General features: G+C 40.5%; 1 protein-coding gene across 3 annotated transcripts; it reads left to right on the top strand.

Annotated features, from left to right (window-relative positions):
- Positions 1 to 649: 649 nt before the first annotated feature.
- On the top strand, positions 650 to 25832 carry mcoln2 (mucolipin TRP cation channel 2). Of its 3 annotated transcripts, none has more exons than XM_079506097.1 (14): positions 650 to 721; positions 3459 to 3618; positions 5523 to 5696; positions 6957 to 7113; positions 8998 to 9076; positions 9184 to 9280; positions 9858 to 9957; positions 10423 to 10535; positions 11468 to 11617; positions 12602 to 12703; positions 13590 to 13712; positions 16504 to 16710; positions 19990 to 20123; positions 24656 to 25828. In XM_079506097.1, exons 1-14 carry the CDS (start codon positions 687 to 689, stop codon positions 24690 to 24692), a joined length of 1668 nt encoding a protein of 555 aa, XP_079362223.1. In that variant the 5' UTR covers positions 650 to 686; the 3' UTR covers positions 24693 to 25828. The 3 variants fall into 3 exon arrangements, with proteins under 3 accessions (XP_079362223.1, XP_079362224.1, XP_079362222.1); XM_079506096.1 differs by lacking the exon at positions 650 to 721 and adding an exon at positions 2456 to 2664 and having other exon boundaries at positions 24656 to 25826; XM_079506098.1 differs by lacking the exons at positions 650 to 721; positions 16504 to 16710 and adding an exon at positions 2455 to 2664 and having other exon boundaries at positions 24656 to 25832.
- Positions 25833 to 27782: the final 1950 nt, after the last annotated feature.

The following is a 27782-nucleotide window of genomic DNA, read 5'->3' as shown; positions in this document are numbered from 1 at the left end:
AATAAACATTCTATTCTAATTATATTACTGTAAATGCTATCAACACTACTCTGCAATTAGCAATTATTTTATAAAATAGTCAAAAAAGCTATATAACAATTGACATATTCACTAGTAGATATACACTGTATAGTCAAGTCATACTGTATTGACTGTATTCATACGTTAACTGGTGTCATACTCTGAATACAATGTTATGCTTCTATTGTATGTTAAAATCTAGCCATTCACAGACACAATGCATAACTGTGTCTAATTTGCTCTTGACCTTGATTCTCACCTGTTCATGTGTGTCACTGCTTTGCTGCTATGAAACTTGAATTCCCCCCCGGGGATCAATAACGGTTTATCTTATCTTATTGGGGACTACTGTGGCTGGAAGCCTCCTGAGGATGGAAGAGTACTATATGGAGCAACATGTGAAATGTTAGCATGTTGTGTCAACAAAGAGACATGAACTATTGTCTGTGACAAAAACAGGAACGCCCAGCTCCAATGCTAAATTGAGAAACCCCACTGAGGATTATGCTGCCTTCAACAATTGCTCCAGGTATGGAAAGACGTACACATTCTAGTCTATTTACAACACAGAAGGAAACAGAAAACATTTACAATTAGAGTTTATAAAATAAAACACATTTAAAATGTTAGAAAAGTGGCTGTGTTGAACTGGAAGGTTTTGAACCATGAGCCAAGGTGAGAATATGGGTGAAAGAAATAGGTGAGTCCCTCTACACTCCTGTGCTTTGGAAAAAAAGACTTAACCATTATGTGCCTTAATACTTAAACTTACTGTTAAAGTTAGTGGTTGTCAAAATGGGTTCCAGGGACCCTCAGGTTTACTTGAGGGGGTTCTAACTCAGTGTACTGTACAAATGGAACCAAATTGATTCTACAGGACCATTTGTTACATTTACACATGTGTACACTCTCAGAGTTTGGGAGTCTAAAACGTTTTACCACTGGTTTAGGTTATTACTGGGCGACTCATTGCCATTTCTGTGAGAACGCATAGGCTATAGACCTACGATTATGAGTGTACCCCGATTCTTAAAAGCAACAATAAAACACTGTGAAAATATTCCATTACTAAGTCCTACATTAATATTACTATATGCTTGACAGGGGTCTAATATACTTGTAGTCCACTCCTTGTCACACTAAATCTCTGACAATCTTATTTAGATAGGCCTAAATGTAATGGAGTATACGTTTTATAATAAAATGGACGTAGTCGACTGTGTTGATGCGGCTGGGGGTCTCCCCATCTCTCAGTCTCCAATAGGCTGGGGGTCTCCCCATCTCTCAGTCTCCAATAGGCTGGGGGTCTCCCCATCTCTCAGTCTCCAATAGGCTACATTTTAAGGTGGGGTTACACATTTCAGAGAGATTGTTTATCCTGTATCCTGTTATTCCTGTTATCCTGTATGCGTTCTCTCTCGACTCGTCTCGAGTCCTGATTGGATGAATTTGGGAATGGGAACTCAACTCAACTGAAAATATATGTTTTGTTTACTTAAGAGCTGGAGAGATGGGGAGCCCCCTGGCTGTTACAGAACACTCCTTGGGCTAAATTTGGCCATATCCACTGATCCACTCCACATATCGCCGTTTTGGTTTTTAGGCCAAGGAGTGTTTTTCGGGCAAAACTAATGCTTGGAATGGATACAGAATCATGAAAAGCCCCTAGTTTGACATGTCACATGCTACTTAAAGTGATGATGAAATTTTATTTTGGTTGTCTATGGTGTGGTATACAAAAATGGCCATAACTTTTTTTCGCGATGTTTCCGGCAGAGCAGACCTCTCATTCTGCAGACCTTAATGACCAAGGGAATAGACATCACAGGTTAATCCTTAACCGTTGAGCTTTTGGGCCTGTGGCCCCCCGGCTATAGGCTGTGATTGGACCCTTAAAAAAATGAGAATGAAACATATTGAAGAAAGAAAGAAACATATTGTATTAATAATAATAATAATAACAATAAGAAAGAAACATTGTATTATTATTATTATTATTATTATTATTATTATTCATAATAATAATAATAAAAGTCTGAAGTGAGTGGTACTGTACTGTACTGTACTGTACTGTACTGTACTGTACTGTACTGTACTGTACTGTACTGTACTGTACTGTACTGTACAAGCCCACCTCCCTGGTCTGTATGTCTGTGTCTGTGTGTTAGGCTGTGCAACAGTGACACTTGGTGGTGAACAAACGCTATTTTCGTGCTTGGACACAGGGACACAGTCAGGGACACCGCCTGACAGCCACACAGATAACTTGCACCACTCGACGAAAGTAAAAGTAGAAGTTGTGTGTGCGTGGCGTGGGGCAAAAAAAATCAGTTTGACTCCTGCTTCAGAGAACCAGGGGGGAACCAACCATAGAGTAATACAAGGAACCAACCCACTATCTTGGGCGCTTCATATTTGCACCGCCTGAAAGTAATTTCCTGATTGGCCCATCATTGGAACGTTGCGTGGTCAGTGGTCACACTCTCACAGGCAGTCCATGGACCTGACGTACCAGCTGCGGCTGCTAAACTGTAGCCTACTGTACTGTAACTGATTATTAGCTTATAACCGTATGGAAATATAATCTCTGTCATATATAATGGAATTGCTGGTTCGATACCTAGACAGGAGCGACTCAATTGGGTAAGACATTTTATTCTTCCGTGAATGTTGACTGCATGCGCTAATAAATTTACCTAATATTAAAATATATTTTTGATATACCGGTAGGTCTATATTCCCCCCATATTTAAAAACAGTCTAAACTTTTGACGTTTTATTTAAATGTCGTGCTATGCCTGACAGAGTAGGCATTAGTCTAAAGTAAAGTAGGCAAAATACTTGGAAAAACATCATTTCTTTCGTTGAAGTTAAAAGTTGTATAACAAGATATATATTATATAAAACGTGTTTATTGAGACATATAGGCTGAGCTACAGTGAGAGTTCTGGTACGACTTGAGCAAATATTTTGAGTTCAACGCACTAACCTTGGACTTGCGGTTACATGAATGCAGTCAGTGTGTACATACTCAGTCAGCACATGGACTTCTTCTTGTCAAAGGCTAATTTATTGTAGGCCCACTGCACAGGAAACACATCTGGTGTTGAAATACATTCTAATAAACGGATCATTATGGATGGTTTCACTTCTCTCACGTTGGTGCTGAATGTGCTGTAATTCATAGAACAGCATGTCAAAAAAACACGACAAGGCTGCAGTGTTTATATTGAACTGAACTCAAGAAAACACAGCACCAGTTTGGAACAACTTGGATTGACAACTTGGATTGGGAACAAGTTGTTCTTCCGTATTTTTTTAATCTAGGCTCTAGCATTTAAGTGTGTGTGTGTGTGTGTGTGTGTGTGTGTGTGTGTGTGTGTGTGTGTGTGTGTGTGTGTTTTATTGGGTGTTTATTGTTTAACCTTTGTGTTTAGCTCTACAATGACTCAAGACTCAAGCCTAATGAAAGAAGCTACCCTGAGAGATGACCTGAGGTACTACTTCATGAGTCCCTGTGAAAAGTACAAGGCCAGAGGACAAAAACCCTGGAAACTGGGAGTGCAAATTCTGAAAATTGTTATGATCACCACACAAGTAAGCAAGACCATTTGTAGTCTCAAACAATACGCATTGTTGAAGACTTTACATGAATAATAATCTGTGTCAGCAGCCTATAACAAATTATTTCACTCCAATGGCAGCTTTAAAAATAGGATAAGGACAACATTTACAATTTACAATTTAGGCATTTAGCAGAGCGACTTACATTAAGCAAGAACAAAAAACATGGCAATACATCACATGTATACAAAGTAGTTATCATGAAACATGCGTAAATTAAGAACGTAACAGTGGAATATCTATATAATGAAACTATATATATAAACTATACATATATACTATACTATGCTATACATATGTACTATGAAGTGCTATGACTACATATAATGTAATTATAGTGCTGTCTACATAACATGCTATAAGTCTGTATCAAATGCTATCTCAGTCTACAAAAAGTGCTATCTAAGGGGGTAGGGTAAGTGCTAATTGAATAATACCTACCACTCAAAGAGCTAAGAGAGGCATATGACTTTCATAATATAATAAGACCTTTTGTGAAACTGTAACTAAACTACCTATGTAACTATGACACCTTTTCAATGTGGTGTCAGATGTTGAAGCAAAAGCTTATTGTTGGGAGGACGAGGATAGGCCAAAATCACTGAATAAAACAGAAAAAAAACAGCACAAACCGACTCCTGCACATGCATGATGCGCATTGTACGGGGCGACCTCTACTGATCCCACATTGGGCGCTGAGAGGCATGTATCCCCACTAACTCCAATTTACAATTTAGGCATTTAGCAGACGCTCTTAATCCAGAGCGACTTACATTAAGCAAGAACAAAAAGCATGGGAATACATCACATATATAAAAAGCATTTATCAAGAAACATGCGTAAGCTAAGAACGTAACTAGAACATATCTATATATAATGACACTATACATATAAGCTATACATATATATTATACTATGCTTTTGTGCTGTCTACATGACATAAGTCTGTTTCAAATGCTATCTAAGTCTAAAAAGTGCTGTCTAAGGGGGTAGGGTAAGTGCTATGGGCCATGGTGGAGTCTGAAAAGGTGGGTTTTCAAACTACGGCGGAAGATCGGGAGTGATGCTGCAGTTCTGATTGCAACGGGAAGTGCATTCCACAGTTTTGGGGCCAGAAGGGAGAAGAGTTTGGGACGTGTGGAGCGTTGTCCCGGCGTTTTTAGTGAGGGTACTTCCAGCTTTCCTGCGTTGGCATATCTGAGTGCGCGGGAGGGTTTGTAGGGTTCAATCATGCTTGCAAGATATGGGGGAGCCATACCTTTGGTTGCTTTAAATGCCAGCATCAGAGTTTTGTATTCTGTGCGGGCAGCGACTGGGAGCCAGTGCAGGGAGCGGAGCAGGGGGGAGACATGTGAGAATTTTGGCTGGTTGAAGACCAAGCGAGCTGCGGCATTTTGGATCAGTTGGAGAGGCTTAAGTGCACATGCCGGTAGGCCAGTGAGGAGGGAGTTACAATAGTCAATTTTTGACAAGACTGTTGTCTGGATTAGGAGCTGGGCTGATTCCTGGGTGAGGAACGGTATCAGCCCAGCTCCTAATCCAGACAACAGTCTTGTCAAAACATTAACTTCAACGTTCGACATCTAAAGGATTAATTGATACAGTGATACAGTGTAATTTAAATAATGAATGATTAAGAATACAACAATGCTCACTCAAAAACACGCTCGCCCCGGGTCTAATTCGGCGACCTCGGAACGGTCGCCACAAGGTAGGCTATTCCTAAACGTAACCTCAGTCAAAACTAACTGCTGTGGGCAAGTGGTCCGCAGAAAAAAGTGAGCCAGTGTGTTTGGGGCGAGTGTTTCGGTCATCATTAGCTGATCTAAATATTTGATCTCTGTTGTGTGTGTGTGTTTTATTTTTTTCAATTACAGCTCATCCTGTTTGGCCTCAACAACCAGCTGGTTGTGTCATACAAGGAAGAGAACACCATAGCCCTCAAGAACCTATTTCTGAAGGACTACAGTGGAGTTGATGAGGATGACTACTGCGTGTCTGTCTACAGCCAACAACGCGTTTATGACAGTCTCTATTATGTCATGGACCAGGCAAGTCCATCACGAGACGTATCCCCACCATTGACACACACACACACACACACCCACACACACATACACTCCCACACTCTTTCTTCCTCTTTTATGGGAACACACCCACACACACACTCCCACACTCTTTCTTCCTCTTTTATGGGAAACTAAACATCTACCCCCGTTCCGAACGGGAATCACCTTCTGGCTTTTCTTTCTTTTTGTTTTGTTTCCGCTATTAAGATCCTGTCTTGTTTGTTTCTGTTATCATTATGTTTCATAATAACCCCAGTCTAATCAGTTCATCCTCCTCTTCCCCAGGATTTTGAGCTTTGTATTTGTTGCGCTTGCAGTCATTGCATAACTGCCTATTGAAGTTCGGTACACAGCAAATTCCAGCATGTTACTTTAAAGATTCTGTACAATCCATTAGTTGTAGCTATATCCATTGTCTACATCTAACGATGGATAATTGCAACAATGTCCAAACTACAATAAGATGGCAGCACATCTAGTGTCCAACAATCCAATGTGCCGTCTGCTTCAAATATCTTTATTGAGACCAGACACCCTCGCCTCCACTGTTCATTTCAATGGAAGTTGCTCAGTGGCGTTTGAAGGACCCGGAAGAACGCTCTACTTCCACATTTTTTTCGATTTGCCAACCAACATTTGGTTGGCAAAATGTGGAAGTGCTAACGAGCGCTCCATGTTAAACCCCAGACACCCGTCTGCAGTTCCAGCTTTGACCAGTAGGGCTCGCCGGCTTCAACGTTGGCCAGCCGCTCTGGGGGCTTGGTCCTACCGCACACCAGGGTCTACATTTCTCAATGGAAGAGTAGGGAGACCACCTTCAACCACTAAAGTTATATAGTTATGTTTACCATTCATATAATGGTTAGGTTAAAATAACATTTATTCATTAAAATAATTCCCGGATTTTAGCGTTAACTGTAGAGCCATACAGTAAGGAAAGCTATGCACAAAATATTAATACTTAACTACACACATTTGTGTGAAGAAGACTGTGTCAAAACGTTAATCTATAATAAAGCCTTGACTGGAAGGCTTTATCGATAATAAAGCCTTGACTGGGAGCTTTTGCAATGTCACGGTGTGCAAACTTCTATTATTTAAATAGAAGTAGTGCACCTGCCGTCCAGCGGATGTGCCAGTTTTCTTTTTTCTTGTGTGTGTGTGACATGATAATAGATTTTTCCGTCTTTATGACAAGTCATCCGTGAATGTTGTGTTTTCTGTGTCTTCCATTGCTTACAGTACAGCCAGCTGGGTCGTCTGACTGTTGGCCCTATCAGCTATGCTGAGGATGAGGAGGGGAGATTTCTTCCTCTTGTCATCTGTAAGCAATTCTACAAGAGAGGCAGCGTAGAACCATCTGATGAGACCTATGACATTGATGCCGAGCTGGAGAAGGGTGAGGGAAAACATCAGTGTTTGTGTTTACGGTACTTTTAATTCTGTAGTGTACACTATTCATAGTTGCATTAAGATTGCTGGACAATTTGTTGCCATTTTTCTACAATACGCATTATATGAAAGTGTTTATTTAATTCATTACTTAGATTTTTTTTTCTTTTTCTTTGTGCTAGTATTGATATACAGTGTTTAAAAAAAACATACTAGCCTGGGCCATGGCTCAGTGGTCCAGGCACCTTGGCTGGTAATCCAGTCTGGCAGTGTGCCGTGGGTTCGACTCCCGATCCCGACGGCCTTTACTGCATGTCTTCCCCCCATCTCTCTCCCCATTTCCTGTCAGCCTACTGTCTGTCCCTCCATAAAAAATAAAGGCAAAAGCCACAAAAGAAAAAAACAAAACATACTGTATATGGAATTAGAATATGCTGTATAAACATACATGATGCTTCATATTCAAGACTTAATTATGCAGACTGACTGAACTGATACAGAAGCTAAATCCATAACATGCCACCATTACAACCAATCCACAGTATAACACAAGAGTCAAAACAACAACGGCTAAGCAGACTGATAATTGAACTACTTGAACCATAGCATCTCTATTCTGGAGCTAATAATCGGGGGAAAATTGCAGATCTACAAGCTCACAACTCCTCAACGGGTAGTGGGCTAACTGAGCTTGTAGATCACTAACATTTGGTGTAGTTGGAAATACTAGAGGATCTAGTATAGAGTCCGGGGGTATAGGGTTTAAGTGGTAAATTAAAAATATTGTATTGAGAGGTGAGAACACTGTCTCCTATGCACAGCTATGTGTGACTCTGCAGCTGTTCATCGTTAGGCAGATTGTTTTTAAAACAAGATGTTTTTTTAATCTGTTTAGATTTGTATTATCGTGAGAACGATGGCTTCCATTCTCGCATTGCAACTTTTCAGGAATGGAAAGCCTGCAGTTTCTATTAGCTTGGATTCCCCATTGATGATGTCACTGGTGGACGGGTTTCTGAACTGCCGACAGCCCTACCATGAGACACTTTTAGTAGTGAGGACCAGTTATATGAAGATTAAGTGGAGAAACTGCTTTAATGTACAACTATAAAATCACAAGGTCTCAAACAGTTGAGCCCTAAAAATGACAGATTCTAGCAATTAAAGAAAAATCACACCCGTGTGAACTGAGTGGTGCCACAAAAAAAAAATAAGCTGTTTCCCAAACAGTGGGTCGGGAATCAGGACCCATTTGTGGGTGACGGACCAATTATTATGGGTTACGAGACGACTCGAGTCCCATTTTATTTTCCTACATTCAAAAAAATCACACCTGTGTGAACTGAGTGGTGTAGTGTGTGTGTGTGTGTGTGTGTGTGTGTGTGTGTGTGTGTGTGTGTGTGTGTGTGTGTGTGTGTGTGTGTGTGTGTGTGTGTGTGTGTGTGTGTGTGTGTGTGTGTGTGTGTGTGTGTGTGTGTGTGTGTGTGTGTGTGCTGCAGTGGTCAATGGGTGAGTGCCTAGTGTGAATGGCACGCCATCTGCAGGGGTCAATAGGTCATACTCTAAACAGACAGACATAGGCACAGACAGACAGGGACACACAGCCATTTAAAGGAGCGGTGTGGAGTGTGGACCGCTCAAAATAAATTAAAAAAAGATATATTTTTAAATAGATAAAATGTTAAAGAATTGTATACTTTTTAAAACAAAAATACATTTAAGAAATTCCATAAATAAAAATAAGAATAATAATAATAAATAATAATAAGTAGTGAAAAAAGCTGTTTTAACTAGTTTGGGTCCCGGGCAAATGTAATGTCTCTTTTGGGTCTCAACCTGAAGTTTGGGAACCACTGATCTAGATCTAGACCATTTGATTTCTTCCTCACAGCTTGTATGTCATTCAATCCAAAGACTGTAAACCAATGGAGAAGCCAGAATTCATCGTTTTTTGATCTGGACTTTTATAGGTACACTATAATTCCATCAGTACACAGTAACATCCTTTTTTGTTTACTCCATCTTATTAACACCAGCTATGTCATTATTCACTGACATGTCCTTCCTCATCATTCAGGCTTGTGGATGTCGAAATAACATTTCAACTGAAAGGAATTAATTTACAGACAGTTCGTTCGCGAGAGTTACCCGACTGCTACTCCTTCTACGTCACGGTACGGTTCAAACATTCACACATTGTGTTTGTCTACAAAATAGCAGGAACATCTGATTATTTCATGAAATAGACTAACCAAGAGACATCCTGGTTAAAGTAATGATCCTTTATTGTGACTTTGAGACGGAAGACACCTTCAGTTGTGCAAATAAAGCAAAAATAAATACATACACAGTAAAACCGACAGTGATTATACGGAAAAGGGTATGCGTAAATTAAATTACGCAAATGGATCCATTTACACTAGGAGTTTCACTTTGTGCTCTTGATCATTTGTACACTACACACAACTGTAAATGTACATTATATTAATACATTTTCATAATAATCTTGCTGAATCAAATGTATTGTCACAACACAGGTTTACAGGTGTAAAACAGTGGGTGAAATTAGTTTTTGTGCCAAGCTCCATCGTTTTTGTTATTTATAAGAGAAAGGGAAGAAGCAGTGGTAGTGGCAATGGGAAATCAATAAAAACAAACAAATGATCTACATAGTCATATTTACACATTAGTAGAAGTCACATTATTTCCTTTGTTCAGTCAACTTAAAACACGTTTCCCTTCTATCTATAGATAACATTTGACAATCGGTGTCACAGTGGAATGGTGAAAATCTCCCTTGATACAGACTCCATAAGCAATGCATGCAGAGACTGGAAGATATCAGGGACAGGTAAGGTGTGTGTGTGTGTGTGTGTGTGTGTGTGTGTGTGTGTGTGTGTGTGTGTGTGTGTGTGTGTGTGTGTGTGTGTGTGTGTGTGTGTGTGTGTGTGTGTGTGTGTGTGTGTGTGTGTGTGTGTGTGTGTGTGTGTGTGTGTGTGTGTGTGTGTGTGTGTGTGTGTGTGTGTGTGTGTGTGTGTGATTATAATTGTCTTTGTGAATATTGCTAGTACTTGTGTTGTCTTCTGCCCAATGCAGATGAGAAATAATTATTGACTCATAACTGTGTGGTTCTTTCAGTCTAAACAAAAATGACAGTGAGCTGAAACAGAGCTGAGTCTGCTGAGACACTGCACACTGTTATTGAGGCGTTGTCTCACCAGCATATGGTTATCAGTAATGGGAGAGAGTTAAGTTATGTAAGAGATGGAAAAAAAGAAGAGAAAAAAAGAAACCTCTCGCCCCAACTCTGTTGCAGCCCAGAAGAACACACACTACCTCCTGGTGTTCGATGGTTTCATCATTCTGGTGTGCATTACGTCAGCCATCCTCTGCACGCGCTCCATTGTCCTGGCTGTCAGATTACTCCAGGTGGGTGGTCTTTACCTGTCTGTTTGTAATAACCATCATTCATACAAATGATCTCTGCTGGACTCCACAATTCTAACACAACCGTTACCTGGCTCTGAACACTCCTCTGGCCTATTGGTCTGGCCTCTTGAGCTATATTGTTTGCACCTGGCAGACAGTGGCCTTGTGGTTAGAGTGTCCGCCCTGAAACTGGGAGGTCGGGGTTCGATCCCCAGCCTGGGTCATACCCAATGCCTCCCTGCTTGGCACTCAGCATCAATGGGTTGGATCGGGGGGTCAAATCAACTAATCAAATGATTCCCGAGTGTGTGGCTCTGGTCTGGTCTCTGAACGTTGCATACCACATAAATACAATATAGTATAGAGGGTATGTGCATGCATAAAGTGAATGGGAAATCGAGTGGCAAAGTGAGTGGAAAGGTGAGTTTAACGTTGCTTAACATCGTCTAATGCAATCAGATAGGACTTTTCTGTTTGGATGTATGGGCTGTCAAGGCCAGAAAGTAGTGCTTTGCCACTCAGTAGGCACGTTGGCACGTTCCCGCATAACTTCCGGGTATGATGATGATGTCACGTGCATACCCTCTATTGTATACAATACTATATGTATTGTCCGTCCCACAGTTGGCCTGGGTTTTGAATCTGACCCGAGGCTCTTCATGCATGTCACCCCTGACTTACAGTAACCAGAGGTAGCTTGAGTTCACACTATTACAGTATATCTTATCCGCTACTGATATGCCTCAAATTTATCAAGCGGTTACTACACATTCATGTACTTAGCAGTGTGCCAAGTAGATAATGGTTTATAACTCTTCTCTCTATAACTCTTCCAATAATTTATGATCTTATTCAATGAGCTTAATGTTTTATTTTTTTTACAGCGATTGAATTGTATCAATGTCATGAATGGATGTATGAATTAATTGCAGAGATTCTCCAGATTCCTCAATGAGAACTACAATCGTAAAGTGTGTGAAGATGACCAGAGGGAGTTCTTAAATTGCTGGTACCTGCTGATCATTTTCAGTGACCTCTTGGCCATTGTGGGATCCATCTTGAAAATGGAAATACAGGCAAAGGTATCAATCACTCCATTGACTGTATTCACTCTTATGTCACACTTAGCCGATGGGAAACCCCACCCTGCCCGAAACTAACATTTACTGGAAAGCAAACCATTTCGTGGTCTCTTTCATTCTGCTTCATCCATAGCTTTTAAATTGAAATAGACTATTTTGTTATAAAGAATCAACACATGCTGTCAAAAATAGTAACAAACTGCTTGGCTCTCTCCATTAATAGCTTCTGATAATGCATGCATGCAAAAAAAAAGTTATTAAACAGCTCGTCAGCAGCTGATGGACTTTGGAGCAAGAGGCCTGAATGGAGACATTGTGTAAAAAGGAAGATGTTTACTTTAACCTGAGTGTGACTTCTCTGACCATGCTTTATAACCCTTGTGTTAAGCATTTACCGTAAATTTGACAGAAAGAAAATTAACTCCCTTCATAATATGTACTCTCCCCTGACAGAAGCGGTCTATGAATGAAGCCATTGTCAGTCTGTATGCTCAAGGTTGTGGCAATTATTCAGATCGTTATTTTAGTTGTCATTTATTCCCCATTGAGACATTGTTTTTGGCACTGAACTGTCTTATCAGGTTACATTTTTATTTGTAGATTATATTAGTTCAGAGAGTTCAAGTTGATTGATCAGCCTAAATCTACTTAAATATTCGTACATAAAATGTTGAAACAAAGGGTATTTTGCTATAATCAGGGTAAGTAAGAACACACAGAATGAAGAACAAACTTGAGGTCTGTGTGAATTCTCTCCCACTTTGTGTGATTCATTCAGTCACTAATTTCCCAGCAGAGCTTGCACTTAATTTTTAAATAATTGTGTACTTGAATGAACTTGGTTGTGAAGGAACTTGTCTTTTATGTTTTCTTTTGATTGGGTAGTTTCATTGTCTGTTTTTAATCTGAGATACTGATGCTATAAGTAAACATCCATGTGTTGGTCATAAAGACTATTCTATTTCCTGCTGTCCTCTCTTACAGAGTCTTACCAGCTATGACGTGTGTAGCATCTTCCTTGGAACATCTACATTGATGGTGTGGGTTGGTGTCATCCGGTACCTAGGTTATTTCGAAAAGTACAATGTAAGTCCATCTACCTTTTCTGTTGATATAAGGAAATGGGGAAAGTTAATTACAGTATAATCATATACTTATGAATGATAAAAAAAAAAGCTCAGTTTCTTCACAAAAGACCTCAGACTAATTTATTTGTATATCTTTCTGAAAACGACAAAAATTATGGAACTAGTACACAAAAAAAAATTCACCCACATCTTTACACTTATAAACCTGTGATGAGATAATTAATTTGGTTTGATTCTGAAGTTGTACCTTACAGGTGTTAAACACAATTCTACTGCATTGGAGGCTTGTATTTTTGTTATGCACTATTGGATTACCTATGAACCTATCGTAGCCACTGTAATGCTAGGCCATGGACCCCCGATTGATTATTTAAAAAATAAATATCTGATCTACACTGTAAAATACTCCAAAGCCAAAGCTATGAATAATGTAACTATGGACCCACTAGATCCCCCTCAAGGGCCCCTCTTTCACCAGAGTTGAACCAGTTCCGTCCTTAAATTAATTAAATGGTTCAGATACCTAACAGTTGGTTCGGATTTGGAACCTAAAAATACTCCTTCTTGCCCTGAAGGGGGAACCAAAGTGGGCATGTCACTATTCAGGTTGGAAGATACAGATGTGCTATAAACCATCATAAAAAATAAAGAACTAGAACTAAAGTTATTTTGGTGGAAAAGGGGCCAAGTATCCCTGGGGGTCCTTGCATAGACCACATGTTGAGAACCACTGGTCTACACCCTCCCCAGGACAACCGTGGTGGTTAGCAACAGGGACCAAGTACTGTAGTGTAGTGCACATTTCATGTAGAATTAGAACTGGCTTAACTTCAATGAAATTTCAGGGTCCTGTCATCCTTGTAATCATCCCTGTGCCCCTCTAGGTTCTGCTCCTGACCATGAAAGCAGCCTTTCCTAAGGTGCTGCGCTTCTGCTGCTGTGCTGGTATGATCTACTTGGGTTACACCTTCTGTGGCTGGATCGTCCTGGGACCGTACCATGAGAAGGTAACTTACTGGCACTGTTCATTCTAATCTCACACCGTGACGCATTGTGAGCTTGTAGAGCGACTATTTTCTAATAGCTGTATATTGGGTTGAAGTGGTTCAACTGATTTATGACGCTTAATTTAGCTGGGTACCCCTTAAAACCCGCTCAAGGACCACTGGACCCCACTTTGAGAATCACTCGTTTAGCTGATGTCATGAGAGCGAAAGTATGTTTAAATTGCTCAGATCACTAGCATTTATAAGCAACCTAAAAAGAGTATCTACGAATGCTACATAGAGTCTGTAACTATGCGTCCTGAAAGTCGTGAATGGAAGCTGTGATCTGTATGTCATTTCCATTCACGGAAATATAAATATTTCTGCTAAGCTGCAAATTAGATAGGCTTCGACTAATTTGATTTACAGAAAGATTTATTTACATGACTGCAAATGTGAAAAGTGGGTGGGGGGCATATGCTTTAGACGTTTTATTTTCAGCGCTTCCGAAGCACAGAAGGATTTGAAAATTGTGTGAGCCAACAGTCTTGTCTCACGAGACTACTGTACACACAATGATTAAGAAAACCTTGAACCTTGAGTCAGATCATAGCTATAAAGTATAGATGCGTTGTAAGAGTCCAACTTCCATGCTCACAATCAACAACTTACTGTAGTTGGAGGACCTGGATGACATTTATTGCTATGAAAACCATAACCAAAGCATCTTCATATCGAACAATTGTGCAACAAAGGCCCGCTGTAGATTCACTACTGTACAATACATAGTGTTGCTATGAAGGTAAATGTCTAGCCTATACTGTACAAAAACGTACTGTGTATGTTACCTGTTCTGGCCTGCAATGAATTGTACTTTATCATAAAAACAACAATTCTGTTTCCCTGATTGAAGAAAGGCTAAGTGATTGTGTGTTCGAATGGAAAGGTATAAACTGAGAAACCAGTTGAACTAAATGAATGAACATTGTCTAGTAATTGTCTTGTCTAGTGACCCTTACTGTACCTGGTTTATGGGACTATTAATAGACAGTTTAATTTATAAATAACATCATACAGTAATATACATTGTACTAATAATAATGCGCTAGTATACTGTAGCTTAGGTTATAAATACAGTACCAATAAAACGTACACAGTTCCTCATTTTACATTCTGTAAAATGAGGAACAAATAGAATTGGAATTCTGGCTCATTGATATGAGAGCCTTTCTCAATCTCAGCCCAGGGCCTTTCAAATCTTGCCAACAATCATTTTGGGGAGTTTTCCAGCGATGACTTGTAGTACTCTTGCCTGCATTTTGTCACATTTGTTCACATTGCAATCTTTAGCCACCATGGGGCAGTGTCTGCATGTTGACTGTACAATTGCAGTCTCTTGAATCTAGAACAGGCTGACCACCCTCCCTGAATCCCTAAAAAGCTAAATATCAGGAGGAAAGTATGTTGGTGTTTTATCTGTCTTTGCTTGTTAAGATAAATTATTTACGGAAGTCCAGAATGCAAGTGGTAGTCCAAACAAGGCTGTACTGGTCACGGAAACAGATTTTAGACAGATTGACTGCACTGTACTGTGAGATGTGACTGCTCAGTGGCCGACCAGAGTTTTAAGATAACATTTAAAATGATTATCCAAACACATAAGTGACAAATTTTGTCTGATACCAGTTTATGCAAAAAACATGTGTGCATAATGTATGGACATTCATATGAAAGTTATGATGACGAGTGTAAACACTGATTGTATCTTACACACATTTTGCATTTGTAAATAGTGCTCACTTTAGACATGTAAACATTAGACAGCTGCACATGAGGGTTAAGGGAAGCTTACTTTCTCAGAAGTTATTTAAGTGAGCTTGCTTCTGAATTCTACAATTGGATAATTTGTCCTAAATATCATATCAAATATGTAAATTACCTCGAGAAAAGTTTAATGAATTTCATAATTGCATTATATCAACATACAGTACATGTATACAGTACATGCAGTACAGCTGACATAATTTAAATTGCCTGGCCCCGAGCCTGGCCACACGCTGCATCAAGTAGTACAAACTATCCAGTTTTGCACTGGATAGCGTACTGGATCTTAACACTACAGTCTGTCCTGTGGTGGTCACGACACAATTATTTTGTGGTGAATGGGGGGAGTCCCTTGTAAAGTGAGCTCTTCGAAAGGGAATGTTTCCAGCTGTGTGTGTGTGTGTGTGTGTGTGTGTGTGTGTGTGTGTGTGTGTGTGTGTGTGTGTGTGTGTGTGTGTGTGTGTGTGTGTGTGTGTGTGTGTGTGTGTGTGTGTGTGTGTGTGTGTGTGTGTGTGTGTGTGTGTGTGTTTATTGACGGGGATAAACAGAGGATGTTCCTGGGCTTGCCATCCCACACGTCCTCCATACCGTCTGAGCGGGATGTTGTGTTTAGATCTTATCATCGTCACGATCTGGGTTTTGGTTCTCCCTCTCTCGTCTCGTCTCGTCCCCCCCTCCTTCTCTAAAATGTAGGCATTTAGCTCTTAATCCAGACTGAGCGACTTACAATAAGCAAGGTTAACACAAGGTTATACATCAAATGCATAGAAATGGTAATCTAGAATCATAGGTACCTGCCATCTGTCTACATAACATGCTATTTAAATTACATATGTTTCTTTCTCGACCTCCCTCTTTCCTTCATTTATGTCATTCTTTTTCTTTCTTTCTTACCATCTCCATCCGTCTTCCTTTGCCTATCCCACCACCTCTTTTCTCTTCCAACCATCCATCCATCCATCTTCATCCACCCACCCCTCGCTCCCAGTTTGAGGGCCTGAGCCGCGTGGCCGAGTGCCTGTTCTCTCTGGTGAATGGTGACGACATGTTTACCACCTTCGCCCAGCTGAAGGACAAGAACACGTTGGTGTGGGTCTTCAGCCGTGTCTACCTCTACTCCTTCATATCCCTCTTCATCTACATGGTGCTGTCGCTCTTCATTGCAATCATCACTGACGCTTACGAGACCATCAAGGTACTAGTATGTGAGTTTGAGTGTCCGTAGTCGGCAGAGGCAGTGTTAGTCATTAGGGACTTTAAGCAACGACGGCTACGGCAGTCGGCTCTGGCAACCGGAAATGGATCAGTGCTCGATACATAAACCTGCTTGCCGTCGCAGCCCTTTCTACTACGGCAGAACCAACACTTACACGTAGTGTCTACAACGCCATGTCATAACCATGTTTATTGAAATTATAGCTGTCATACATTTACACTGATTGCTCCATCACCTCTCTTATGCTGTGTAATGTGTTGGCATGCTCTGAATGAAGAAATAACACTAATACCTTATGTCATATTAACCATGTTTATTAAAACGGTTTTAGAATAACAGATTGCTCCAGCACCTTCCTCTTTCCACTGCTGATCATGTCCAGTGCATGTAAGAATTAAGCAATATCGTCAAGTTAGCTGACACGCAACGGGGTGTTTAGTGTTTATGTTTGACACATGCTGCATAGACGTGTCACCATGGGAACCAATGTCGCCGACGGCTGTTTGCTTAACAATTTTCGGCGTCATAGCCGCCGTACTTCCACCTAGCGGAGCCGTCCTGAAAACAGTCGTTGCTTAAAGTCCCTATTGTTCTCAATGATGTTGGTGAAGGCAGAAACTAAGGCTGGGCAATTAACCGAAAATATATAGAAACCAATATTTAGAACCAATAACCGACTTAAAACCAAACAACGCCATTGTGAGCTTGTAGAAAAACAATGATAGCAACACTTTAGGGAAACTGGACAGATATGGGATCAGGGATTGGCTGATGACATAATAAAGTGCCATTATTGTTGGTGACGTAACTAATCTAAGTTTCAAAGTGTGTGTGTGTGTGTGTGTGTGTGTGTGTGTGTGTGTGTGTGTGTGTGTGTGTGTGTGTGTGTGTGTGTGTGTGTGTGTGTGTGTGTGTGTGTGTGCGCGCACACAAGTTTGCCATCAATGGCCTACTTGTGCGCGAGCAGAGCACGCAACCTACTTCTGACTCCTGTCAACTTACTGTCCGCCCCTCTTTAAAATATAAAAATAGACTAAAGTCATAAAAAATATAACTTACACCAATAGAAAATAAAATTATTTCCCTAAAACTGTTTAAAAAAAATACTTTAGAGAATGAATAGGTTCTTGCACTTAAAGGAGCATTCAGTGATTTGGGTGATTTGGAAAAAACCCAGGTCCGCCCCGGTAACAAGATGTGCACATGTACACGCTCTACAGTGGGGGGGAAGTACAACAGACCAACAGCACGTGCACCAAGGCCGCCCCACTCGATCATGAGTGGAGGAAGGCCCCTCTCATCCTGATTGGATGAAGGCTTTGCCACCCAAAGCCCAAACCGAAACTATAGTGTTTTTGACCCCAGGGGCTCACTGGGGACAGGGAGGAACTCCTTATATGGTCAGCACACTTCATAGTAGGGAGGATTATCCAAAACACAAGAAAACATAAGTGATATTTGAATTAAAGGTATATTCAGTGATTTGACTTAATTCAAATATCACTTATTTTTTATTTTTTTCTGGATAATCCTCCCTACTATAGAGTGTGCTGACCATATAAGGAGTTCCTCCCTGTCCCCAGTGAGCCCCTGGGGTCAAAAAACCCTAGTTTCAGTTTTGGTGGCGGGTGGCAAAGCCTTCATCCAATCAGGATGAGTGGGGCCTTCCTCCAATCATGATCGAGTGGGGGCGGGCCTTGGTGCACATGCTGTTGGCCTGTTGCACTTCCCCCCACTGTAGAGCGTGTGCATGTGCACATTTTGTTACCGGGCGGACTGGGTGGTTTTCCAAATCACCCAAATCACTGAATGCTCCTTTAAGTGAAATCACTGAATATACCTTTAACACATTCCATCCGTAGGACGTTAATGATTATTACACACAACAACAGCTCTAAGGTATATTAATGACATAGTAAAATGTTGAAAATGAGTGGAATGCCCCTTTAGTATAGTTTCCACAAAATGCAATGTGATGCATATATATATCTATACAAAAAGATACTACAAAGTATCAAGCAGGCTTATGTACACCAGGCTTCAATATAATACTGTAGAAGTTAGCTCACAATCACAAACTTCTGTGCATACTCCCTTTTCAGGAGCTGCAAGTGGCTTTGCTGTGGAAGCATTCGAGTTCAACGCACTTCTACTACTGTAGCTCCCCTCCAAGTCCCCTTCCTTCCCAGCTGTCTCGGTCCCCTTAGACTAAACTCGGGAGCGGGATTTAAGACTATCTCTGTCCCCTCCGAGTTACAACTGCCTAGACCTGTTAGATCTCTATATAACTCCATCTGATTCCTGTTCCTTTGCAACACAGTCTACTACCCGTTATAACTTATGGTTTAAATCTGTTGAGTGTGTATGTATGTATGTATGTATGTGTGTGTGTATGTGCGTGCGTGTGTGTGCAAGTTTGTGATTGTGAGCTAACTTCCTTTTGTATAGATATTTATATGCATCACATTGCATTTTGTGGAAACTATATTAAAGGGGCATTCCACTCATTTTCAACATTTTACTATGTCATTAATATACCTTAGAGCTGTTGTGTGTAATAATCATTAACGTCCTACGGATGGAATGTGTTAAGTGCAAGAACCTATTCATTCATTTTAAACGGTTTTAGGGAAATCATTTTGTTTTCTATTGGTGTAAGTTTTATTTTAAAAGTTTTTTTATGGCTTTCGTCTATTTTTTATATTAAGATTTTTATATTTTAAAGAGGGGCGGACAGTAAGTTGACAGGAGTCAGCAGTAGGTTGCGTGCTCTGCTCGCACACAAGTAGGCCATTCATGGCCAACTTGTGTGCAAAGCGCAAGTTGGCAGCTCGACAGTGCATTTCTAGTTTTGGGCTGCAGTCAGTTCTGGGCCTTTGGAATTACCTTAACCACTTGAACCTAGCCTCCGTATTTTGGGACAAATATTCGGTAAAAATAGCAGACCTACAACCTCACAATGCATTGTGAGCTCGTAGAAGGGTTATTTTCGGCAAGATTTGTTGTAGAGGGAAATACTTGCTGACCTAGTATAGAGCCCTGGGGGACTCCGGTCAACTAAGTACAGTATATAGTGTTTAAGTGGTTAATTGACGCCAGTGAGTATCCTTTCTACTATGATAAGTGTAGACATGAAGACGAGTCTAGACTCATCTCCATTATCCATCTCGGAATTGGGGGTTGACATTTGGTTTTGCCCAGTTAATTTTATTTCATTATGCTTTTAAATGTTGTTGTTTTTTCTACCTTTGCTGACAGAATTACCAGATGAATGGATTCCCAATGACAGACCTGCAGAAGTTCCTTTTAGAGCAGAAAGATTTTCCTGTTGCGGAGGAGGGCAGCCAGACAGACATCAATGTTGGATACTCAACATTCTGTTGTTGCAGAAGGTATGGTGCTGTTATAGCAATCTTATGATAACGCTAAAAATGTTTTAGAGCTATGTTAAAAAAAATTATTTAGGCATGCGTTCAATAGGACCTGTTTTAGTTATCCATAGTTATCAAAGTTATCCATATAGTCGCTGGTGCAGGACAAAATAATTTACATTAAAGAATAAAATCTGCACAACAGCTGGTTCCCCGAAAGCCCTGAGCTTGTTTACACATTAAACTTTTGGAGCAGCAGCTGTTGTGTGAACTTAATTTATTATTTTACATTCAGAGTAAAACACGTTTACACCTGGAAGCTGTCCAGAGCAATCACAGTCCTCTATTTGGAAATTGAGCTGGTCTGCAGCAGGATATGGGTATATAAAGCCTTGCTCAAGAGCATTATTTTTTGGGGGAGACAGCAGAACATTATACAGATATTTTATGTCCAGACTATCCCAGTTGGTCCTTTCAAGTCACAACCCTGCTTCTTTAGGTTACTGTATTTGTACAACAGTAATGTAAAGTTGCACTGTAGCAATGTTAGTGATAGAGATACATTTTCTATTAAGCTGTCTACTAAGAAAAGAGTTAAGGTGGTTGCACACTAGGCGCGTTTTTTGGAAAACCGACGGAAAAACGGCACTAAAAATCCGAAAAAAGCAGCCAGTGTGCAGGGACCTTTACAGTATATACTGTATATTGATGGCAAAACAACCAACACGCACAACTGTGATGCTAGCCATCATTTCAATTACTCACCTTTCGCATAGTTGTGCTGCTACACCGTGAGTAAATTCCTTACTGTAGCCTTGTTATCATGGTGTGGAATGTTTGAACACATTTTCCTTGATAAAATCCCATATACTGGCTACTGATTTAAAATGAGTACAAGCTGTTGTATGTTTTTTTGTTTGTTTTTTGGTGGCTTTCGCCTTTATTTTATTATTTATTATGGAGGGATAGACAGTAGGCTGACAGGAAATGGGGAGAGAGATGGGGGGCACCACATGCAGCAAAGGCCGTCGAGATCGGGAGTCGAACCCGCAGCACACTGCCAGACTGGATTACCAGCCAAGGTGCCTGGACCGCTTAGCCACGGCCCAGGCCAAGCTGTTGTATGTTAATTATTATTATTATTAATTTGTTTTCCTGTCCCTGTCCAACAACATCACCACATACAAGGGTAACACAGTGGTATGTACACATTACACATCAGTATTTTTCAACAGTGTCAAACTCACTTTGCTTAATTGACAACTGATTGTTTAATATGCCTCCCTCCTTCCTCCACACAGACATACACATAAACGCGTGCGCTGCGTTTCACTGCGCGTCCCCCTCTGCTCATTCTTTTTCTATGAGTCAATCTGTTTCATCAGTGGGCAGCAGATCACAGTACAGTGGAGTTTCCTCCGCGCCGTGGTTTGGCCAGGCCCTATGTGGTCTGAGAGCAATGAAATTAGCGGTGGCAGCTATGCAGGCACACCCAGTGATGGACTGATTACAGAGAGACTGAGGCTGTGCGCTGGGAAGAGCGTAGCCTACCCTCTCTCCCTCCCTATCCCTGCTTGCCTCCCTCTTGTTTGGTCCCTCTGTCTGTGCAGGCTCCCACATAAACTGGCCATGACTGGGACTGAGGCTCAAATGAGCTAGAAAACATTTTGTGCTTTGTGGAGTCACAGGCATTGTTTGCAACATGGGTACCAGTGGTCTTTCTTGATGACATGAAGTTCACTGTCACACTCACTCTGGTGTTAGATGTATGCTCAGACGTATATCAATCTACTCTTTGTGACTCTTTCTGTGGAACTGGGGTACGACTATTGAATGATATAGGTGCAGTTTCACCACATTTATCACAGGAAAAAAATACATATACGGCTCTTCTTCTCTGCCTTGTTCATTTTAATAATGAATAGGTTTGTGCCCGTCTTTTGACAAAAGAAAAAATGTTGTCTGTGCCCAAATTTAATGGACCATACATGGAGCAAGTCGATGTCAATAGTTAAATAAAATGGTGCATTTATATAGCGCCTTTATCCAAGGCGCTTTACATAGATTGTGCATTACATTCACCCATTCACACACCGATGGCGGCAGAAACCATGCAATGCACCAACCAGCACATCAGGAGCAATTAGGGGTTCAGAGTCTTGCTCGAGGACACTTTCGACAATGCCTCTGGGGGAGCCCGGGTTCAGGCTGGCGACCTTGCGGTTACCTTCCGGCCACTCTCCCCCTAAGCCACCGCCGCCCCATAGTTGCGGTTAGGGGTTGCACTGGCGAGCTTGTAGATCAGCTATTTGTAGCCGAAGTATAAAATGATGCTGAAGTGGTTCAATGGAGTTGTAAGACCTTATTAGTTTAGAATTTGCGGCTGTAAATCTGAGGTCTTTCTTGTGTGATCAGAGACCTTGATCAGATGAGCACTGTTCTGCTTCCAATCTGAAGCCAAATGGGTTCCTGCTAGACTACTTTTCCTTCTTGGCTGTCAATGTGTTTCGGAAAATGTGTTCTCAGTTACAGGGCCATTATGTAATAACTGTGTAAAGCAAACATCTCAATTGGATTTTCCTCTGTCCTGGAGATTAACTTAAAATGACTTGTGGCTTTTTCAGGCCAAAGCGACTTCTTCGCATTAGACTTGCAGTCTTCAAGTTTCACAGATTTAGCGAGTGCAGTAATTTGTCATTGTTTTGTCCCGGTCATGTTACATTTCCTGAAAGTATTTCACTTACTGAGCACCCTCAAATGTGATCAACATTACTGTTAAGTCAACATGTTAATGTGATTCACTGAAATTTAATCTACATGCAATTAGCTATTTCCTACAGTGGTCTCCTTCCATTGTAGTGCTTTCACTTATCGTTAAAAAAAAACTAATTGAAGGTTAGGTTTCACAGAAGACTCACCATGCTGTTGGGTTTAATACGTTGTCGATTGCACAATGTGTCGCATTGCGACATGCTGTGAGCTATGACATGTAGATCGGCTATTTTCAAAGTATAAAACACGGTTAGAGGGGTAAAACAAATTTTCTGTTAAATAATAATTGTCACTCTTACCAAATTTTGTCCACTTTACAGTTGTGTATGACCAGTTCCAGTTTATGATATTTGTGACATATTGTAAATGTAGTGGACTTGACAGAGGCAAAGAAAACGTATTGTTAAACTGTGCTTTTACACTGTACTTGAAGGCAACATGTAAATATAGTGTAGGCCCTGGTTGTTTAGGAAAATGTCTAATGTATATGTTGGAGCTTTTTGAGAAAGTTGGTTAGGTTTGGCTTCCAGAGAGTGATTTGAAGGAACCTCAGACATCCTACATCCTGTTTGAAAACGGATCCGTTCATCATGGCGTACATTCACATCCCTAAACAGCTACAGTGATTTGTGGAACGGAGCGTATAAAACTTGGTTTACCATAGTTGAGTTGTACTGTAGTTTAGAGTGAATCCACCCAAACAGCACAAAATGTGGTTATGGCAGATTTTAAAAGTTGATGGCAGTTGTGAGTATGAAGAAAGTTAAACTAAAATAATAATAATAATAATAAAAGCGAGGGGGGAGGGGGAAAGAATGCATGGTCGGACAGCTTACAATGACTAACAACCTCAGTCATATCTTAATGTAAACCAGGCACGTACACTTACAGTTCCACTCAAAAGCAAACGGCACAAAAACGAGAACGTGTGCAAGAACGCTGTGACAAGGCTATCATTTTCAAAGTACTTGCTGCTGGGAATTATTCTATGGCATATACACACACAGCTACCATGCAGAACTCCAGACCTTTTCCAGCTCCACATATATGTTTTTCTCAGCCCTTTTTTACACAATACTTGTGTCAAACCTGTGGGTTTGACACAAGTTGACTGTTGAGTCTAAATAAGCATGTGACTTTAATGATGTTGGTTCGAGTGCCGGATTGGATTGCTGTCAATTATGTGCCCTTTTAAACACAATTTGTAATACTGGTTCAGCATTGCCCAGGGAAATGGTAGACTGTGGTTGTTCTGGATAGATTCTAGGGGTGACTTATGGGTGTTTTAACCACATGAACCCTAGCAACCCTATTCTGGGGGCAAACATCCTGTAAAGAAATAGCAGATCTGCAAGCTTACAACGCGTCACATTGCGAGCTTGTAGATCTGCTATTTTTGGCAAAGAAATTTGGTGTATAGGGACAGAGTTTAGGGACCCAGGTCTGTGCCATATTATTGCTCCGACAACCCATTGGTCTGACTGGCCCCATTACTAACCCTAACCCTATCTCTAAACCTAACATGTCGAATTATGGGCAGCCCCCCCTCCCCGGTCAAAAGTAGTGTTTTAACTGTGGAAATGTGAAGCAGAGTGTTACTGAGAAAGATAATGCTCAGGCAACCTTATGGAGAAATTCATTTATGTCCAAATTATTTGTCAGAATTCCTGAAATTGATCATTCCCCTGAAACATTTGCTAGTATATTATATAAATGTTTTATATTTATTATAAAATCCAAGTGCTGTAACTACATTAAATGTTCTTGAATTACGTTGTCAGAGTACCGGAAAATGACGACATCATTCTCATCAGCTGACAGAAGCCTGAAGATGGGCCAGTGGAGATGGTCAGGAGCGTGGGATTCTGAGAACAGGGATTCACACATTTAGGACTCCAGAATTCCGAAGGGGATGAAGATCAAAGAACTCAACGGAAACATATTGGATTTTAGATGTTAATGGTCCCTGGGAAGAGTTTGTTGCTCTGTGTGGGAATGCATAGTTCAACACGAAATGCCTATGAGAGATGTTTGCTTCTCCATCTTAACAAAGCTGCTGCTTAAAAGCTGGGACTCGGAACGAGACAAAAAGGTTCCAAATGATGCCAGGTTTTAAATGATGGAATGGATTTCAGGGATCGTGTTAGGTTTTCTGAGCCTATTTCCAGGCATGCACATGGAGAGAAGAGTTGAGGCTAATTTGTACTGCATCGCTTGTTGAAAATAACAGATTGTCGAGCTTGAAAATCAGTCATTGACTCATTTTAGACGAGCGATACCATCGCCAAGGAGTATAAATTAGGCAGCCATAAAGTGAGATTCTGATGTACTTAATGCGAATTCAATGTTTCTCAATTGAGTGTTAAATATGAAGCAAATGCCATGCACAACTATGCAAGATCATAAAAAACGAAATATAATTTATTTTATAAATGCTTTGCAGATTTTCTTTTTAATTACATTTTTCATACATTAAAGAGAATCTGTCATTTGGCCTTTTACCATCTTGCAGCTACTGCTAACTTCTAAATAATATTGACATTTGAGTCAGATGTCTGATAGCAGGCTATCATAACTGAGATCACAGCATTTACATAGTCAATATTGTTTCAGTAGGCCTACGTCTTTAATAAGCAGACTTGTATGTTTTCCACAAGGTAAAACATACATATCTGTCTCATGGCAGGATCTGACAACCAGTTGGGACATAGAGGACACTGAAGTTATCATACATCATCATACATCACATTCCGTGCTCAGCTGAGCACATTCCGTGCTCATACACACAAAGCTGTGCATAGTAGGGGCTAGCACCCCTCAATGATGATTATGGTAACAGTCACATGTTTGTATTATTGCTGTTATTGATGGTGAAAATATGCAATTGGTGAAATTATGCTGTGCCTTGCTGCATCCCAAGAACAAAATGAGGTTACTTTCCAAGATTGTATAGCCTACCGGGTTCAAGAATATCTCAATGATTCATTTAGTGATGTCAGTTGTTTGATACATTTTGCCGGAGGTGGAGGTGGTGGTTTACATGTCTGAATGAGTCATGTTGATCGCATCTTGCATTTTTACAGGAGTTTTCAACTGGTGGTCCGTGGACCACAGGTGGTCTCTGACCATGCATTTAGTATAAGTATTATGTAGGCAAATGAAAATTTATACTTTATTTTATTTGTCGATCACTAGTTGAGAAACAATGTAGTAAATTACCCCTTGATGTATGATGACGTGTCAATGTTGTCAGTAAATGGGAAGTCGGACATCAAGAAAAGGGAGTTATAATCTCATTGGAAACTACTTGATTTCCTCATGGTTGAGTCATCATAAGGAATAATGCAATCATATCAATGTCATGTCTGCTCGCTCTTAAGTTGCAATGAACAGTATCATGAGTTTAATATAGAGGGATGATTTCCCCCACACCACGCCCATATCCCCCCCTCCCAACACACAGTTACACAATCAACCTGGGGATCCCAGGTTGATTCTCAGTCAGGGTGGTGGTCCTTGCATAATCAGTTAAAAACCCCTGCAGTATTAAGCTGCTGACGGTCAAATCCATTTGATCTGTTTTGTTAGTATTTTTAAGGGCCCCGGACCCATAGGGTGTCTTCAATAGCCTACTGGGGGCTGCTAAGTCTGTGTGATAAGAACTTTATTAACGTTTTTTACATGAAGCACTTAAACCCTAGTGTCTATTCTTGTGGGGAACATTTGCAGAAAATAGCAGATACAAGCTCACAATGAGTTGAGCTTGTAGATCGGCTATTTTTTGGTGTAGAGGGAAAAGAGCAGAGGCAAAGGACAAGTATTGTGGGTAAATATCTTAAAATCACATGAACAGCAATCCAACTTATTATAAAAAGAAAAGATGTGTAAACAAACATTAATTTACACAACACTATTGCTGTCAAACACGTCTTTGAAGCTATCTATGAAATCTATGAACAGGTTTAAACCTGCAACACAATTGTATAGGCTACTATACCATGACTGGTATGCACTTAAGGCTAGTATACACCCCCCCCAGGTGGTATACCAATTTCATCCAATCAAGAGAGAACTTATAGGCTGATTGATTGATTGAAAATTGTAATAACAGATTGCAGAATGGGTGATTGATTGATATTTATTAACAGTTTGCAGAATTACAGTACATTTCAAGCACAAACTCAATACAAAGACTGTTAACTGTGAGTGGACGACCCAATTAAACATTACACTTGTTTACAAGAGGGTCCACCATGTTCAATTCATCAAAACATTTAGATACGTACAGATAGACACTACTGTATAGTCAAAGAACAGAACAGGAATTCATCATAAAGGAGGTAAAAAGGGAAAAGAGACATATACAGTGAGGGGGAAAAGGGGGGGCGGTGGGGGGGATTCAGATTTTACGGGGGGCAGTTTCGGGTACTGCTCAAGGAAGGTGCAGCCCAATACAAAACATTTAAATATGCATACACATGGGCGAGTTTCTAATTGCAGCGTTTTTTAAGGAGGCTAGAAGATTCACCTACATATCAACCCTACATATCGTTTTTAATTGAACCCTTGTTTGAGTCGAATCTGGGTTGAACCTTTGAACGTGGTCTGGCTACAGGATAAATGTGAAATTGTAAATGATGGAACAAACAAAAATGTCATGATTTTAAAAGTAGGCCTATTTTGTTTTAAGATCATATATAATATAGATCATTTGTATGGAAGATTTTACTGAGCTATAGGCTGTTGAATCTATTGGATGACACTCATGACAGAGTGGAAGTAAAATAAGAGCAACAATAGCCAGGGGCCTCTTCATGCGGTCAACCACGCACGCAGAAAGAGACGGTGAGGAATTCACTGCAGCAGCACGTTCAGTTCAGATACGAGATTCCAAGGCACACGCCCTCG

Source organism: Electrona antarctica, assembly GCF_951216825.1.
Source record: "Electrona antarctica genome assembly, chromosome: 7".
NCBI lineage: Eukaryota > Metazoa > Chordata > Actinopteri > Myctophiformes > Myctophidae > Electrona > Electrona antarctica.
This window is presented reverse-complemented; position numbering and strand designations above follow the sequence as displayed.

Coding starts and splice junctions, on each gene's coding strand:
- mcoln2 (XM_079506096.1), top strand. CDS start 2,621: ATGGAATTGCTGGTTCGATACCTAGACAGGAGCGACTCAATTGG. Junction 12,704..13,589: donor GTTATTTCGAAAAGTACAAT/GTAAGTCCATCT, acceptor GTGCCCCTCTAG/GTTCTGCTCCTGACCATGAA. Junction 13,713..16,503: donor TGGGACCGTACCATGAGAAG/GTAACTTACTGG, acceptor CCTCGCTCCCAG/TTTGAGGGCCTGAGCCGCGT.